This window comes from Aquarana catesbeiana, linkage group LG12 (genome assembly GCF_042186555.1).
Source record: "Aquarana catesbeiana isolate 2022-GZ linkage group LG12, ASM4218655v1, whole genome shotgun sequence".
NCBI lineage: Eukaryota > Metazoa > Chordata > Amphibia > Anura > Ranidae > Aquarana > Aquarana catesbeiana.
In genome coordinates, this window is record NC_133335.1 from 229015412 (window position 1) to 229034068 (window position 18657).

The following is an 18657-nucleotide window of genomic DNA, read 5'->3' on the forward strand; positions in this document are numbered from 1 at the left end:
CAGCATCAATTGTTCCTCATACGCCGCCCTTTAGAAAGCCAACTGTCATGCATTGGGGGGCGACATCCCCTTTAATTAAAGTGCTGATGGGGCCGAGCTCCCAATAAAAATCAGACTGCGCCGCAATCGATAGACAAGCCAGTAGAAGCGTTCATCGATCGCTCGCCTCCATCCTGGTGAGATATCACTTTATTTCCATGTAATGAGAACGCTTCCAGAAAAAAATAAAAATAATCAGCAGGCCGGCAGGCGCGGAGGTTTTTGTATGGCGGCGTTTATTTATCGCCGGCCTGCGATGATCCCGGAGGATTTCTCCGCCACGTGACGCTTTATCTTCTAGAACAGTTGTGTGGTGAGGATTAGAGGAGAAGATTACAGGTGATTTACACCGCCAGGAGGGACAGGGGCCACAAGGACAATGGAGACGGGGGAGGGAGGGGAGCGGGACATTGAACGCGCCACGGCGTCTGCGCACGGGTGAGGATACGGGAAACACTGACACCTTCCCTTTCAGGAAATGTGCCACTGTTCGAGAGGCGCTATTCTTCCCATAATGAAACCTTTATAACCAAACTCCAACCAAAAATGATTTTTCTTTCGTTTTCGAGCGCGTGAACAAGCGACGGGTCAGAATGTCTGCGGGGTTCTACGGCGGCGTTCACACCTCGAAGCTACAAACTGCTGGAGGAGAAAAAAAAAAAAAATTCTCCTATGGAGATGGGTCACATCTGAAGCCCCAAAAAAGTTCTGGAGCTTTTTTTTGTAGCTCAAATTGGGCAGATTGAAACGCGCGATTTGCACATGTTTGTGCACTTTCACACGATTTTCTGCTTAAATGTAAAAAAAAAAAAAAAATGTATAAAGTGTAAAAAAAATAAATAAAATAAAAAACTAATAATATACGAATAGATAAATGTAAAATAATTACACAAAGAACTAAAAATCATCATATTAAAATTAATAATATGTAATAATAAATAATAATTAATCCCTAACCTTAAAAATATATTTTATTATTGATAATTATTTATTTGGGTGTTTATTATTTTATTATCGGCTGCGCTTATATTCACACTTAAAAATAAAACTAATCACATAAACTGCAGCTAGCACAATATTGAAGAAATGACAATAAAAAGTTATATGAATGAGGTGCAGCGCTTGTATAAAAGTCCACAAGAAAAAAAAAACAAGAGACGATGTTCAACAGGATGTTGAACACCCATCTCCTGGGTTTATTTCTTGTGGACTTTTATACAAGCGCTGCACCTCATTCAATAAACACCCAAACCTGAACATAAAATAAAATAATTTATTATTATTTTATTATAATATTCAGGTATTTATTATTATTTTACTATTCATTTTTTTAAATTTTTTTTACATAGTATTTTATTGTATTTATTTATTGTTATTTTTATTTATTTGTGTATTTATTTTACATTTTATTTATTAGTAGTAGTATTAACACCTAACCCTAACAAAAAATAAATAACAAATAAGACAAATAAAATATTAACCCCTACTCCTAAACCTAACCTAACCTTGACTCTACCTAAAAAAAAAAAAAAAAATAATAATAATAATAAATGAACAATAATAATAATAAAAAAAGCTCATGGAAAAGCTGAAAAACCTAGCAACAAATGATGCAACCGATGATAGTTTTCTCTATTGGCAATAAAAAAAAACACCAAACCTCAAAAACGTATAAAAACGTGCGAAGAAAACTCTATAAATAATGATTGATTTCTTGTGGACTTTTATACAAGTACTGCACCTCATTCAATAAACACCCAAACCTGAACATTAAATAAAATAATAATTTATTATTATAATATTCAGGTGTTTATTTTTATTTTACATAGTATTAATTTATTATTTATTTATGGTTATTTTTATTTATTTGTGTATTTATTTTACATGTATTTATTTATTTATTAGTAGTAGTAGTAGTATTAACACCCAAACAAAAAAAAAATCAAAAATAGGTCAATAAATAAAATATTAACCCCTACTTCTAACCCTAACCTTGACTGTACCTAAAAAAAATAATAATAATAAAGAAGAAGAAGAATAAAAAAGCTCTTGGAAAAGCTGAAAAACATAGCAACAAATGATGCAACCGATGATAGTTTTCTCTATTAGTAATTAAAAAAAAAAAAACACCAAAGCTCAAAAACGTATAAAAACATGCAAAGAAAACTGCTAATACTGATAATAAATAACTGAAATAAACAATGATTTATTTCTTGTGGACTCTTATACAAGTAATGCACCTCATTCAATAAACACCCAAACCTAATTAATTATTATTTTATTATTATAATATTCAGGTGTTTATTATAATTTTACTATTATTTTTTATTTTTTGTTAGGGGTTATTTATCTATTTTTACATAGTATTCATTTATTGTATTTATTATTTATAGTTATTTTTATTTATTTGTGTATTTATTTTACATTTATTTATTAGTAGTAGTATTAACACCCTAACAAAAAATACATAAAAATAGGGCAATAAATAAAATATTAACCCCTACTCATAACCCTAACCTAACCTTGACTCTACCTAAAAAAAAAATAATAATAATAAATGAATAATAATAATAATAAAGCTTATGGAAAAGCTGAAAAACATAGCAACAAATAATGCAACATTGGCAATAAAAAAACGAAACAAAAAAACACCAAAAGCTCTAAAACGTGCAAAAAAAAACTCTACGTTTAGGTGTGAATGCAGTCTAAATGCTGCCTGCGTCCACAGGAGGAGGTTTGCCTATTGGTTACTTTGATTGATTTATTAATTTCCTCCGGTGTTCTCCAGAATAGTTACATTGTATCTCTTGGTACAAAGATGTATCCTGTATATTCCCTATTCTCCTCGGCTCCCTCTAGTGGCTGTAATGCACTATTTTACTACTGCCCATAATAAAAGAACATTTGATCAGGACAGAAGATAACCTGCAGAACATTCGTTTTTGCCCAATCTACACAAGGACATGCAAAACCGTTGGAGAAATGGCAACTTTTAGACCATGTAATAACCCAAACTGATATTTTGTTCGCTAAAACCCATTTACATTTTGTGAAAATAAAATATTTGTGTTCACCTTTTTTATTTATTTATTTTTTATCCTTTGTTGCATCTCGGTGCTGATAATCTCCTGCAGCCTCTTTGCAACCACTTCCTGTCTACATGCACTCCGGTGATGGCTGCATGGCGTTTTCCGGGGGGCGGTGTTTCCCTGATGGTGACCATAGTGAGCCGTATCCGTGTAATGTGTGTTGGAACTGTCACATGTAGTCTTCATCATCAGGGTTGACAACGCAGGTTGCAGGAGCACAGGCAGAGCGTTGTCACCTTATACCAGGAAGGGCCAGAACATGGACCTTCATGGCGGGATCACCAGGTGTTCTTTTTAATTAAAGCTGCAGATTTTTAAAAATATTAAACGACTTTTGAAATGACATTAAAGCTGAACTCCGAGCACAAAAATGTACATTTAAAGGGTAACTCCGCTTTGGGTCATGGGGGAAAAAAAACAGCAAAAAAATATTAAGTAATAATTTAGCGTATACAATGGCTACACAAGTCACATTGTAACTGAATGTTATTAAAAATTCTCTTTCCTTTTCAATCTGCAGCCCCTGTCATTTTCTGTAAAATGCAATATGGCCACCTGGAGGCGCTCTGTACACAGATGGTATACAGAACGCCCCCCCCCCCAGAAATACAATATGGCCACCTGGAGGCGCTCTATACACAGATGGTATACAGAACACCCCCCCCCCCCCAAAATAAAATATGGCTACCTGGAGGCGCTCTGTACATAGATGGTATACAGAACACCCCCCCCCCAAAATAAAATATGGCTACCTGGAGGCGCTCTGTACATAGATGGTATACAGAACACCCCCCCCCCCCCAAAATACAATATGGCCAACTGGAGGCGCTCTGTACACAGATGGTATACAGAACACCCCCCAAAATAAAATATGGCCACCTGGAGGCGCTCTGTACACAGATGGTATACAGAGCGCCCCCCCCCCCAAATAAAATATGGCCATGCAGAGGCGCTCTGTACACAGATGGTATACAGAACGCCCCCCCAGAAATACAATACAGCCACCTGGAGCGCTCTGAACACAGATGGTATACAGAGCACCCACCAGAAATGCAATATGGCCACCTGGAGGCGCTCTGTACACAGATGGTATACAGAGCGCCCCCCCCCCCCAGAAATAAAATATGGCCACCTGGAGGCGCTCTGTACACAGATGGTATACAGAGCGCCCCCCCCCCAGAAATAAAATATGGCCACCTGGAGGCGCTCTGTACACAGATGGTATACAGAACACCCCCCCCCCAAAATACAATATGGCCAACTGGAGGCGCTCTGTACACAGATGGTATACAGAACGCCCCCAGAAATGCAATATGACCACCTGGAGGCGCTCTATACACAGATGGTATACAGAACACCCCCAAAATAAAATATGGCCACCTGGAGGCGCTCTGTACACAGATGGTATACAGAACACCCCCCAGAAATGCAATATGACCACCCGGAGGCGCTCTGTACACAGATGGTATACAGAACACCCACCCAGAAATAAAATGTGGCCACCTGGAGGCGTTCTGTACACAGATGGTATACAGACCCCCGCCCCCAAAAATGTAATTTCCTGCTTGTGCAATTGGCTCACTGATTGACTGAGTCTGCACTAAGAGACAAGTCAGATTTTGGGCATTCCCTGCAAAAAAAGTCTAATTTTTTTGTAAGATACTCCCAAAGTGTGATTGCACAAAATATTTCCTTCACTCATTAAGCCCTCACTCACACTGAACACGGCTTTAAAATCGTATTGCACTCTAAATTTGGGGGGGCGACTTGAAAGACATCTGTGCGGGTTCATACACAGATGTCTATTGAAATCGCCCCCCCCTCCCAAAGTCGCCAAAAGTAGTGCAGGAACTACTTTTGGAAATCGGGACATTCCTTTTGCCGGCAATAGGCTTCGATTTGACATGCGATTTGTCAAATCGCACCGATGTGAACGGGGGGCTCAGGGTTCTTTCACATTGACGGTAATGCTTACCAACCTTTTGTAAAGTGACCCACCGTAGATCACCGTGGATAGCAGCTGCCAGGCATTCAGGAGGCGCTACTGCCACCTGCTAAACCCCTCTTTTTTTTTTTCTTTTTTTTTTTTTATTGCAGAGCGGCAAGTTTTACATTGCAGGGCCAAGCGTTTGCAGTGCAGCCCTATTGACCTCAGTGGGAGAGTCTGAAAGGCGATGCTGCAGCCTGGGTTGAAATTGCTGGCATGTGTACAGTCAATGTCAGAATTCCAGTGGGTGGCTGGGGGATGGTAAAACTGCTTCTCAGCTACCTGTTTTTACCGGCCACCAGTGTGGAAGAACCCTTGCCCATTAATGTTACCCTAGTACAAGGTACCTTTAAGGAAACGCACTTCATGTTGTATCTTGAGAACAGGAAGTGTGAGGAAATCTCTCCAAATTGAGAGGAAGTCCCCTGGTAACCTGACCACACATTATAAGAAATTCATCCGGATCCTGAGGAACTGGTTAAACTTTGGTCCTTTCGGCCCCCTTCCGCCTGACTGAGTAACTGAAGGAGTCGGGCAGAAAATTGGCAGCTGGCACTGGCTGCCAGAATACAATGGTGGCCTTTGGGGATTTTATTATTCACGCAATAAAGGAAAAGAAAAAACTAAGTGTGGTTTGGACCACCAGAACCGGTGTCCCCGATGGAAGATTTCCCCTTTAGTCCTTTTTCAATGACAACTGTAACATCTTGTATTTTTTTTTACTTTCTGTCTTGGTGACAAAAAAGGACAAAGCCCCGGAACCCATCACTCTTGGGCGCCAGGTCCCAACCAATCGGTTCTCTGGACCGCCCCCCCTGTGTTATGCTGTGTGAGCCAATAGAAAGCCTCCTGTGTGACTGCATTTTCCAACACCTAATTCTGAATACCAACAAGCCCAGAAGAGTGTAACACTGAGAGCCCTCTATATTTATTAAAAAAAAAAATCACTCCAAAGAAGTTTTATTGGTTTTATTGGAATCGGATATTTTTACATTCGGGTTTTAAGAAACCTTTCAAAACCTCATGAAAGCCACAGGTGGATATTTCAAAACTAAATTTTAGAATTTCATTCACATTTCTGTAGATACAACGTTATCCTACTGCACATTTCTATTGCTCATCTGCTGTAAGAAACGCGTAAGGTCAAGGATTTCCTGTACACGAAAGCTACGTAAGGTTTAGGTGAATCATAAACAAAATATATTGTTGAGATAAAACTAAGTTGGGCAGTTTCTTTCAACTTGATGCTCTGTAAAGCTGAAGTTCATCCAAAAAAAATGTTTTCCGTTTAGTGTCGAAAGGTTGGAATTGCTGTGTGTGCCCCATCCCAGTGACCCCTGTTGCCAACATTTCTTGCCCTGAGGTCAATAGGGGGCACTGAGTCACACAGTGAAGGAAAAACACCCAAATGAAGTCACATATGGCCAAATAAATTTGACCAAAATTCTAACCTTTCTAAAACTAGAAAAAAAACAAAACTCTTGTAGGAATTGGGCTTCAATGTTTCTCCAGCATTGAAACATCTCAACTGCCCATGTGCCATTGCTTGGTGCCCCATCGGTTTGTTTGCCGACTCTCTGGCAACCTTTGTTGCCAGAGATAAAACTGAGTTGGGCAGTTTCTTTCAACTTGATGCTCAACTGGATGCTCTGTAAATCTGAAGTTCATCCAAAAAAATGTTTTCCGTTTAGTGTCAAAAGTTTGAAATTGCTGCGTGTGTGCCCCACCCCAGTGACCCCCTGTTGCCAACATTTCTTGCCCTGAGGTCAATAGGGGTCACTGAGTCACACAGTGATGGAAAAACACCCAAATGAAGTCACATATGGCCAAATAAATTTGACCAAAATTCTAACCTTTCCAAAACTAGAAAAAAAAAACTCTTGTAGGAATTGGGCTTCGATGTTTCTCCAGCATTGAGACATCTCAACTGCCCATGTGCCATTGCTTTGTTGCCAGAGATAAAAACTAAAGTTTGGTAGTTTCTTTTAACTTGATGCTCACCGAGTTGATCAAAAGTCTGGAAAGCCCAAATTCATAAAAAAAATGTATATACCGTTCAGTGTGGAAAGTTTGGAATTGCTGTGTGCGCCCCATCCCAGTGAGGTCATTAGGGGTCTCTGAGACACGTAGTGAAGAGGAAACTCCCAAATGAAGTCACATACGGCTAGAAAAATTTCCACGGTTGTAACCCTTCCACGCACTTTTCAAAATTAGAAGAAAAACTCTTGTAGCAGTTGGGCTTCAATGTTTTTCCAGCATTTTGACATCTCAACTGCCCATGTGCCATTGTTTGCTGCCCATCAGTCTGTTTGCCAACTCTCTGGAAACCTTTGTTCTGGATACCAGTTGGAAAATGACAATATTTTTGGTTTCACAATGGTGGTTTTCCATTGGAAGGCCGCCATTGTCAGTTTGCCATTGCCATTGTTTGGTGCCCATCAGTTTTTGCCAACTCTCTGGATACCAGTTGGTAGATGCCAATATTTGTTCCCCAATGGTGGTTTTCCTTTGGAAGACTGCCATTTCTGGTTGGCCATTGCCAATTTGTCGGTTAGCCATTATATTGACTGTCAAGTTGCCTTTATTCTGTCAGCTACAACTGTTAGATGTCCCTTGAGGTTCCCTTCTGAAACCAAGCCCACACACCGGAAACCTCAAAAAATTAACAGATTTTTTTTAGACTCAGTTGTGGCTTTGACATGCAGGTGGTCCACCTCTAACCACCTGCCACAGGAAAAATGATGGACAAACACAAAGTAGAACTGGGTAATTTTATAAAGTACATCTACATTCAAAGGGTAAGAATAACTATCATGCCAGAGCAAAGGGTAGCAAAACAATTATCTTAAGTTAAAAAAAGGTAATTATATGTAAAAAGGTTAATGTTGGTGGAGGGGGAAACATGATGAGATGTGCTTTCAGGAACAAGGGTGAATTGTGCGAGAAACCACCTCCCCCAGGCTGGCCAGAGTTTGCCGCCCCATGGTCAGGGAAGAGCAGACTTGTATATGGAGGGTTGACACTAAAGTGTGTGCATATGTTTGTGCCAGGGGTGAAAAACAAGGTCTCTGCTCAGAGTCGTCGGAGAAGCAGAGTTAGTTAGTTTTGTCTTGTACTGAGTCCTACGCAAATTACATCTCCTTGCAGTGGCCAGCCAGAGAAAAAAACAAAACAAAAATAAAACAAAAAAACAAAATGAATAAAACAGGCTTGTAGATGGATGGAGCCGTTGGTCTTTAGATGATACCATATTGGGCCAATTCGTGCAGCTCCAAGTGATTGAAGGCTTCCCAGGGGCAGATGACGGTGATGTCTGCAAACAGAGGACAGTCAATATTACCATCATTTCTACCTTACATTTGAATAGTTTGAGCTAGAGACCAGTAGAATGGTTTGTGATAGATATTAGGTGGAACTGTTGGTGAATGGTGGTGTTGATCTCCCTTTGGAGATATGGGCTGCTACCTTGCTGGATGACAAACCCAGGGCCGGGACAAGGGATGGACAGAAGGGGCGGGGAGATGCTGTGAGGAAATAGGGGGAGGGGATTTGTGTTGGAAGGGGGGATTTGGGGGGTGGCAGGGGTAAGGATTATTCTTAGGTAAGAAATGGTTTCTAAAAAAAAAAATCCCAAACTTCTCTTTAAAACCTCAACCCAACACCTTACCTTAAACCTAAATCTTAACCTTTATGCTATTCCTCAAAGTAACTCCTTCTTAACAACCCAACCCCTAACTTTACCTCCAATTCTTAACCCCCAAACCACCTTCTCATCTTAAGCCTACAATCAGCCCTTATGTGAAACCCCAACCGTTTTAACCCCTAACTATCAACTCAACCCCAAACCTTACCTGTAATCTTTAACGTTCAACCCAGCTCCTTATCTTAACCATAAAGCTTAACTCAGCTCATCAACTTAAAACTATAATCTTACCCTTATGCTCAACCTCAACCTAACCCCTAACCATTAACCCAACCCCTAACCTTTAACCCTCAACCCAACTCCTTAACTTCAACCTAAATCTTAACCCTTATGCTATCCCTCTACCTAACCTATAAGCATTAACCCAATGCCCAATCCTACCTCTAATTCTTACCCTCAACTTAAACTTTAACCATAACCTTCAACCTGAACCAAAAGCTATCTATCTTAAACATATGTGATAATATCTTTCCGGACAGGATGATGTAAAATATGAAATCACAGATGTGGTTACCTGTTCCTAGACCCTCCATACCGGGAATGTCATCACCAAATCTGAAACAGAAAAATAACCATACTCAGAAGTGGAAAAATTGGCTTGATATGGGGTAAAGCTGGTGGAAACCAATCTTTCCTTCTTTTGATTAGTTTTTACCCAAATACAATAAGAGGAAGTGCTTTGGAAGTTTTAAATCTGGGAATTTAGAGAGTAGACTAAGGGGGGATGTGGCTGGGTTGGTGTAGGACCTAATCTGCTACACATTTTAACATGTCAGCAGGCCATAGAGTTAGGAGGATCCCAACTGAGCATACATGTTTGTGCCGTGACATTGGTTGGTTATGGCTATATGGAGTTGCTCATAGACATGAGATTGTTGCCTAGCCCGGGCTACTGTGCTGTCATTGTGAGCCCAAATGTAGATGAGCCTCTGTATGTTTTATTGAATTTTGCCAGTCATACCTGTCTTTGGTGTTGATTTTTTTTGTATGTAACAAACTATCCAGTAAATGATCTACTTGTTGGCAAAGGACCCTCTTACCCTTGAATGCCTTTCTTTGGAGGTTTACTCTTAAACTGTCGGGTCTGCCTCTGCTTGAATTTAGGTGGCCCTTTCCTGGGAGTTGCGGGCCCTCCCGTTACGCGGGTGGCTGACTTGATATCAGGCTTTGCAGGCTCTAGGTTCATGGCAGCTCAGGAACCTTGTTGGCTCCGGTAGAAACTCAGTAGAGCGGAAAAAGTTCAAGTGAGGCCAGCTGAGTGGAGATCTTTATAGAACCACCTAAGGGAGGAAAAAGAGGTGTTGTTATCTGAGTGGCCTCCAGATCAACAGCTCACATGTTGGCTTCACATCTGTACCCTCATCCATACAGGAATTCACATATGTGATATGGGAAATGTGATATGCACATGCTTGTTCCAAGTCTCAATAAGTAGTGAGGGAATAACCCACAGGAAGAAGGAGGTCCTGATCCCTCCATATAGATCTTTATATCACTAGAGGGATCATCAGCAGGAGAAAGAAGGTCCCTATTCCTCTATATTGATCTTTATATCACTAGAGGGATCATCAGCAGGAGGGAGAAGGTCCCTATTCCTCTATATAGATCTTTATATCACTAGAGGGATCACCAGCATGAGGAAGGAGGTCCTGATTCCTCTATATAGATCTTTATATCACTAGAGGGATCGCCAGCAGGAGGAAGGAGGTCCCGATTCCTCTATATAGATCTTTATATCACTAGAGGGATCACCAGCAGGAGGAAGGAGGTCCCAATTCCTCTATATAGATCTTTATATCACTAGAGGGATCGCCAGCAGGAGGAAGGAGGTCCCGATTCCTCTATATAGATCTTTATATCACTAGAGGGATCGCCAGCAGGAGGAAGGAGGTCCTGATTCCTCTATATAGATCTTTATATCACTAGAGGGATCACCAGCAGGAGGAAGGAGGTCCCGAGATTCCTCTATATAAATCTTTATATTACTAGAGGGATCACCTGCAGAAGGAAGGGGACCTGATTCCTTTATAGATATATTTAGTTAGACTTAATTTAGATTACTGTGTCTAATTCTGAAGACCTGGAGATACAGTAACATAGAATGAGTCCAGAGACAGAACTACTGCTTCAATGTGAAGTTGGGGATCGAGGACACATGAGATGGCCTCAAACTACCAGAAGAAAATTCAACATTAAACATAACATTAGAAAGTATTATTTTTCCAAAATTTGCATAGAAGAGACTACAGCAGAAGTAGCAAGTCAATCAACATTAAGTGCATTTAAACATTCTTGGGATAATTTTAGATCTAAACTCAAATAGAAATATTAAAAAACAAGGGCAGACTAGATAGCCCTCTTGGTCTTTTTATGCCATCACTCTTCTATGTCTCTATCCTTTATCAGTCTGACTGCTATAAACTACAACATAGTGAAAGGTGCAATATGGTTGCTATGCTTTTATGCACTTTCAATATCAGGATTGCTTCTTGTTTCTCTGGATGAAACAACTCGGATTAAATTGAGCGTTTGGCATTTTTAATTAACAAGCATTTCCTTCCTGTAGTTGCTCTCCCTATAATGACCCATTTTTCAGGTTGCAGTTTCTGCGGAAAGGCGTTAATCTCTGCTGACCTGGGTCTTAACTCAGCTCACACTTGATCCTCTTATGCCAAGGACGCTAAGAGGCAATTATAAGAGCGTGATGTGTGCCGGAAGAGGGAAAGTTCAGGGAGATGACAGACTTATAGACCCACTTGTAAAACTTTTTTTTTTTTTTAAGAAATCTACAGTGTCCATGACGGTTTAGGCTGGGCCTTGGATATAATAAAATAAATAATAAATAAATATAAAAAAGAAAAAAAAAAACAAACACTAACATAATGCAGACTTTAAAAGTAAAAAACATTTAAAAATATCCACTTTTGTAAATATGAAATAAAATGAAAGTGTTCTTTTAAATTGTGTTACACAAATTTTTATAAACCAAAAACCTTGCGTGCAACCCTAGAAAAAAATACACTACTTCTCACATTCCTATACAATGTGTAAAACATCAAAAAAACAACAATGTGCCGCGCTTCTATTACCAAAAGTAAACAATCAAATCAAATATAAAATACAACTGCTATACCAATCAAAGTAAAATTCTTGGGAAAATTGCATGGGCAAATTCTGCATATAATAGCAATGTAAACAATTTACAATATCTATGAATTTAAATCTATGAATTTGAAATATCTGAGAATTTTCCCCCTGAAGAAGCCACGTGTCCATGTGGTGTAACGCGTAGGGGAGGGGCAATAGGACAGCACCATGGCTGTTCCCGGTGAAGAACCTGTATACCAGCGGCTAGTGCTGTGTCACAGAGACAACAGACTGTATGATTTTTAAGTTTTACCAGCTGAAAATTAAATGAGCTTTTTAAGAAGAACATAGTGGATTGGTGAGGATTGCCAGCACGGCAATAAAAAACTGGACTTTCAGTATTTCTGCAAACAACTTCTCCCACCAACCTTAATGATGGTCTTTAACCCATTCAATACCGGGCACTTTTACCCCCTTCCTGCCGTCCTGTCTTATTTGAATGATAATTACGCAGTCATGCAACACTGTACCCATATAACATTTTTATATTTTTTTTGAACAGACAGAGCTTTCTTTTGGTGGCATTTATTCACCACTTGGCTTTTTATTTTTTTCTAAACAAAGGAAAAAAAGACTGAAAATGTAAAAAAACAAACCCTTTTTCTTATTTTTGTGCACCGATGAGGCGGCACGGATGGTCACTGATAAGCTGCACTGATGAAAAAGCACTGATGAGGCAGCATTGATGGGCACTGATAAGCTGCACTAATAAACACTGATGAGGTGACACTGATGGGCACTGATGAAAAGTCACTGATATGCTCAGTGGCGTAGCTAGCACATCTGGCAGCCGGGGCTGGACATCTTTTTTGCACCACCCCCCCAAGAAAAATGGTATGTGGCAACATGGCGCCATGCCAACACTGTAGGTGTGGTCAGATTGCATCAACAGTGGGAGGGGCTTAAAGGGCCATATGCTTTAATGACTGTGCCACAAGCGAGTATGTAACAAACAGTACACACCTCAGTACACTCATTTTAATAAAATAAAACTGTTCTACTGCATATCCTTTACTACACACAGCTAACCTTAAAGTGATATTAAAGTATTGATTTTTGTTTTTTTTTTTCAAAAGAGGAGGACCAAGACCACTCCGGGCTTATTGGAGGGCGGCAGACCAGCACAGCACCAGAAAAGAAGAAAAAAGGCAGTAACTGGCTACCCCTATAGTGTATCCTAAACACTCTGCGTATCCTACACAATGTGTGTAGCCTGATGCATCTTTATTCCCCCTCCGACGGGTTGTCTAGGCTACCAGCCTACTGTCCCTCCCCGAACATGGTGTGAACCAGCCCTGTGTCCTGGAGCCCAGTGCCAGAACTTGGCTTCACTAACTTGCCTGGTAGGGACTAGGGAGGCACTAGCCTGGGCACCTGGGACAATTGCCCTGCATCTCTTGCGGAGTGCCTGGTGTCATCCCCTCTGTGGCAGCCAGCATCTCTTTGATTTGGGGGTGGGGGGTCATGTCCTCAGCTCTGAGGGGTTTATGCTAATCTAAGGATGTTACCCCCCCAAAGGTGAAGGACTACAAGTCCCAGCATGAACCCCTGATATCTAAGGATGTGACCCCCCCAAAAGCGAAGGACTACAAGTCCCAGCATGAACCCCTGAGATCTAAGGATCTGACCCCCCCCTCAAAAAAAAGTGAAGAACTACAAGTCCCAACATGAACCCCTGACATCTAAGGATCTGACCCCCTAGATCTCAGGGGTTCATGCTGGGAGACTTGAAAAAAAAATTTCACAAATGTCACATGTCCCAAATGTGCCAGGACAGTCCTGCATCTTGTGCCTCTGTCCCGTTGATTGTGTGTCCCAGGCTATGTCCCAGTATCACAGCTTCAACCAAATCTGAGCTACTGCGCATACAGCCAAAAATTCACAAAAATGATTCTTGATTTTTGCTTAAAGTGGTTGTAAACCCTCCATATACCCAGTGAAGTGACTGGCCTCAGGTGATACACAGAGATTAAACAAATCCTCCTACATAAGCTGTACCTGTTTATCTGCAGCTGTCTTTCCCCTACATCCCTTCAAAGTGCTGAGTTTACACAGGTTCTCTTAGCTCTGAAAAGCAGGGAGTGGAGAGCTAAAGTTACATCATTGAGGAGAGCTCCGAGAGCTGATTGAACGGGAGGGACACCCCCCTCCTTCACACAAGAATAGAACTGAGGCTGTCAATCACAGGCTGTGTGCTGGAGCCCCCTCTGTCACCATTTATCTCTCTGGGAACCATCCTATAAAGTGGCTGTGATGGATGGTCCCCACATATTTGGAGGCAGAGTCTTGGTGGAACCAACCCATAAAGTGGGTGTGATGGGCAGTCTTCACATATTTAGAGGCAGAGTTTTGGTGGAACCAACCCATAAAGTGGGTCTGATGGGCAGTCCTCACAGAGGTAGAGGCAGAGTCTTGGTGGAACCAACCCATAAAGTGGGTGTGATGGGCAGTCCTCACATATTTAGAGGCAGAGTCTTGATGGAACCATCCCATAAAGTGGGTGTGATGGGCATTCCTCACATATTTAGAGGCAGAGTCTTTGTGGAACCAACCCATAAAGTGGGTATGATGGGCAGTCCTCACATATTTAGAGGCAGAATCTTGGTGGAACCAACCCATAAAGTGGGTGTGATGGACAGTCCTCACATATTTAGAGGCAGAGACTTAGTGGAAACATCCAATAAAGTGGGTGTGATGGGCAGTCATCACATATTTAGAGGCAAAGTCTTGGTGGAACTATTCCATAAAGTGAATGTGATGGGCAGTCCTCACATATCTAGAGGCAGAGTCTTGGTGGAACCAACCTATAAAGTGTGTGTGTTGGGCAGTCCTCATATATTTAGAGGCAGAGTATTGGTGTTTAATGAAAACACAAAATTTCATAGATGACAACAGTCTCAGATTTGCCTGGACAGTCCGGCACTTTGTTCCTCTGTCCCTTGATGCTGTGTCCTGGGTCATGTGCTGGGATTACAGCCTCAACCTTATTTGAGTTACTGCACATGCTCAGTAACTCAAAAAAATGTGTTAAAAGCAAGAATCAGGGCCATGAGTGGGTGGTTTCTGCCTATTTAGAGGTGTTATCTCGGTGGGACCAACCCATAAAGTGGGTGTGATGGGTGGTCCTCATATATTTAGAGGCAGAGATTGGTGGAACCATCCCATGAAGTGGGTGTAATGGGCAGTCCTTACAAATTTAGAGGCAGAGTTTTAGTGGAACCATCCCATAAAGTGGGAGTGATGGGCAGGCCTCACATATCTAGAGGCAGAGTCTTGGTGGAACCATCCCATAAAGTTGGTGTGATGGGTGGTCCTTACATATTTAGAGGTGGGGTCTGAATAGGACCCATAAAGTGGGTGTGATGGGCAGACCTCACATATCTAGAGGCAGAGTCTTGGTGGAACCATCCCATAAAGTGGGTTTGATGAGCAGTACTCACATATCTAGAGGCAGAGTATTGGTGGAACCATCCTCCCATAAAGTAGGTGTGATTGGCAGTCCTCACATATCTAGAGTCAGAATCTTGGTGGAACATTCCCATAAAGTGGGTGTGATGGGCAGTACTCACATATTTAGAGGAAGAGTCTTTATGAAACCATCCCATAAAGTGGGTGTGATGGGCAGTCCTCACATATCTAGAGGCAGAGTCTTGGTGGAACCATCCCATAAAGTGGGTGTGATGGGTGGTCCTGGCATATTTAGAGATGGGATCTGAGCAAGATTAACCCAAAAAAATGGGTGTGATTTGGGTGTGCCAGAAAGTTGGCAGGCTTTCCACCTCAGCAGTGCAATAATGACCATTTACTGAGTTTTTCTAGCAAGAGTGGACTTTCTGGTGTTAAATAATCAACATAGGTTCACTTTAATTACCAGACTGCTAATTCCAACTGCAAGACAAATAAGCCGTTACAAAGGAGGGTTTTGCAGCAAAGCCTGCTGGGAAGGGGCATTGATGGAACCTTCGAGCATTTTTTTCCCTGTAATCCTCTTACATGTCACTGAGTATGACATGAGCTCATCCTCATTTATAACCGCATGGAATGTAAGCGCTGCAAGGAATTATTATGGACGACGAGGGTCAGTGAAGAGTAGAAAAAGATCCCCAAACTTCTGAAAGCGTATGAAAACAATCTTGGATCAGCTCCGATTTGCATTATTATATAAGGTTCAGGCTTACAGGTTCCTTTTGGTGGTATTTGATCACTTGATTATTTTTTTGCGCAATAGATAAAAAAAGGCCGACAATAAAAAAAAAAAAATACTTTCTGCTATAAAAAATATCCAATAAAAAATGTAAAAATCAAATTTCTTTATCAATGTAGGCCAATATGTATTCTGATACATATTTTTGGTAAAAAAAATCCCAATAAGAGTATATTGGTTTGCGCAGTTATAGCGTCTACAAACTATGGGATATATATATTTTTTTTATTTATTTTTTTTACCAGTAATGGCGGCGATCGGCGACTTATACTGGGACTGCGATATTGCGGCGGACAAATCAGACACTAACTGACACTTTTTTGGGGACCAGTGACACTAATACAGTGATCGGTGCTAAAAATATCTGTAGTAATGACACTGGCTGGGAAGGGGTTAATATCAGGGGTGATCAAAGGGTTAACTGTGTGCCTAGCTGGTGTTTTCTTACTGTGGGGGAGGTGCTTGTACTAGGGGAAGGCATGGACCGGTGCCCGTGCTTTGCAGGAACACAGGATCCATGCCTTCTGTGCAGACAGAATGGGGATCTGCCTTGTTTACATAGGCAGACCGCCGTTCTCCCTCGGTACCGAAGGATCGATGGGTGACGGCGGACATCGAGTCCATGGTACTACAGCTCCCCCTGTGTATTATCACAGCGGGAGAGGGCTGGCAGCGGCACGCATGCACGCCCCAGACCCGGAAGTGCAGGAGCACATACTAGGTACGTCATTCTGCGCGGCAGTGCCACTTTGCCACTGTATATGTAAGTTATACGGTTGGAAGGTGGTTATTGCAGCTTACAAATTCTTAGATATGGTGGCTACATTCGTTTTCTTTTTTCAGAGATTTTTTTCCCCTTTATTTTCACCTGGTGATCCTGCCAGTAACACACCTCCTGTCCTAGGGTAACAACAACCTCTTACTGCACAGTATATATCTATAGAGCAGTGGTCTGCAAACTGCGGCCTGGGGACTGGACGTGGCCCTTTGCTTGCCTTTATCTGGCCCTTGGGGCACCACTGACATCCACTGACACCAATACTGGCTTTGTAGTAGGGATGCACCAATACCAAGTCTTTTCACGAGTACTCGTACTTGTGAAAATACTCCCAATACCCAAAACCAATTCTTTGTGGTGCCATTTGCATCCGTACAAAATGAATGGGCGCAAATCTCACCGCAAAGAATTGCGTGCGGTTTGAACATGAATGTGGTGCGTTTTGCATTGATTGCATGTGGTTTCCAGTGTCAACTCAGGCTTGTCATAGTGATTTTGAACCACACTGTGGTGCGGGAAACCTCCCTGCATGATGGGTTCCACCAACTCTGGCTTTCGATCCGACTTGGGCTCCTCCTGCCTCTCCCATGGCTTTGCACTAATGCCTGTCATGCCAGATTTACAAGTTCCTCTTTGTCTTGGGCGGCAGCGTTGGAGGGTCCTTCTTCTAGTGTCCATTTCACTCCTGGATGACGTAGACACTTCCATTGACTGAAGAAGATGTCCATTGGCAGGGTCCTCACAGGTTCCTGAAGACTCCCAGTGGTGGTAGCGTGATAAAGTCATGACATTGTGTGGCAAGATGACCGGTCAGCTCGCCAGGACTCCAGCAATGGAGATTACCAGTCCCTATTCTCAGAGGAGGAACTATGGAGGATCATGTTTGTGGTGGGTTCCCGTAAGTAAATAAGGTTGTTTTTTTCTATTTAAAAATGCATGATTGGGTATGGGTGTGTTTTGGAAGGGATTGAGGTAAAGGAGATGGACTTTCTCTAAAAGAAAACTTTATCATTTTAAATATTTAAGTGCTATCATATTTTTTCAGATGTTAGAGAGATTGTTACTTTGCCCACTTAAGGCAAAGTGGCAATGTCTGCACAGCGCCACATGGTCCCCCCCCCCCAGGTATGGTACTTACCCAACCACTTTTCCTGACGCCACCATGGCAGCATACTAGTGATACTGGATACTGTCTTGACGACTTTATCGGGCTGTGCCAGTTTGCACATGCACGCTGGCTGGTGGGAATACCGACCGCCATTTTTCTTTTGGGAAAAGCTGCCCTCTTATTAATAATGAGGGTCAGAGTCACAGGGTAGATCTATAGATCTCCAGGAATAATTAGAGTAGAACTTGAAGTCCCTATCCACAATTGCCTTTTTCAGATCATGTAATAAGCCTTTCATCTTTCCAGCAGGAATTCGTCAGGGAAAAGAGGCTACCTCCTGGACTTAGTAGGTTTGGTCGTGCATATAGGGCGAGGGGTGGTGAACCTCCTTCAGCAGTGGATACATACTCTTCCAGAGCGGTTTCGGTCTCATGGGCTTCCCATTCGAAGGCGTCCATGGAATCCATCTGCAGGGAAGTATCATGGTCGCCCCAGGATACCTTTTCAAGCGGTACGGAGTAGAACCGGGGGTCTTTCCATTAGTGGACTGCGGAGGAAGAACTGTTCCAACTTCTGTCCCATTCTAATTAAAAATTGATTCG

The 18657-nt window shown here is 41.8% G+C and overlaps 1 protein-coding gene across 1 annotated transcript in view; it reads right to left on the bottom strand.

Annotated features, from left to right (window-relative positions):
* Positions 1 to 6072: 6072 nt before the first annotated feature.
* Positions 6073 to 18657, bottom strand: part of PDE6G (phosphodiesterase 6G) — a 32202-nt gene continuing 19617 nt past the window's right edge. Inside the window, exons 2-4 of the mRNA XM_073606879.1 lie at positions 9859 to 10098; positions 9333 to 9373; positions 6073 to 8428 (exon numbers count right to left, since the gene is read on the bottom strand). Of these exons, the coding sequence (XP_073462980.1) occupies positions 8352 to 8428; positions 9333 to 9373; positions 9859 to 10004 (264 nt within the window). The 5' untranslated portion in view covers positions 10005 to 10098 and the 3' untranslated portion in view covers positions 6073 to 8351. The remainder of the gene's footprint in view (positions 8429 to 9332; positions 9374 to 9858; positions 10099 to 18657) is intronic.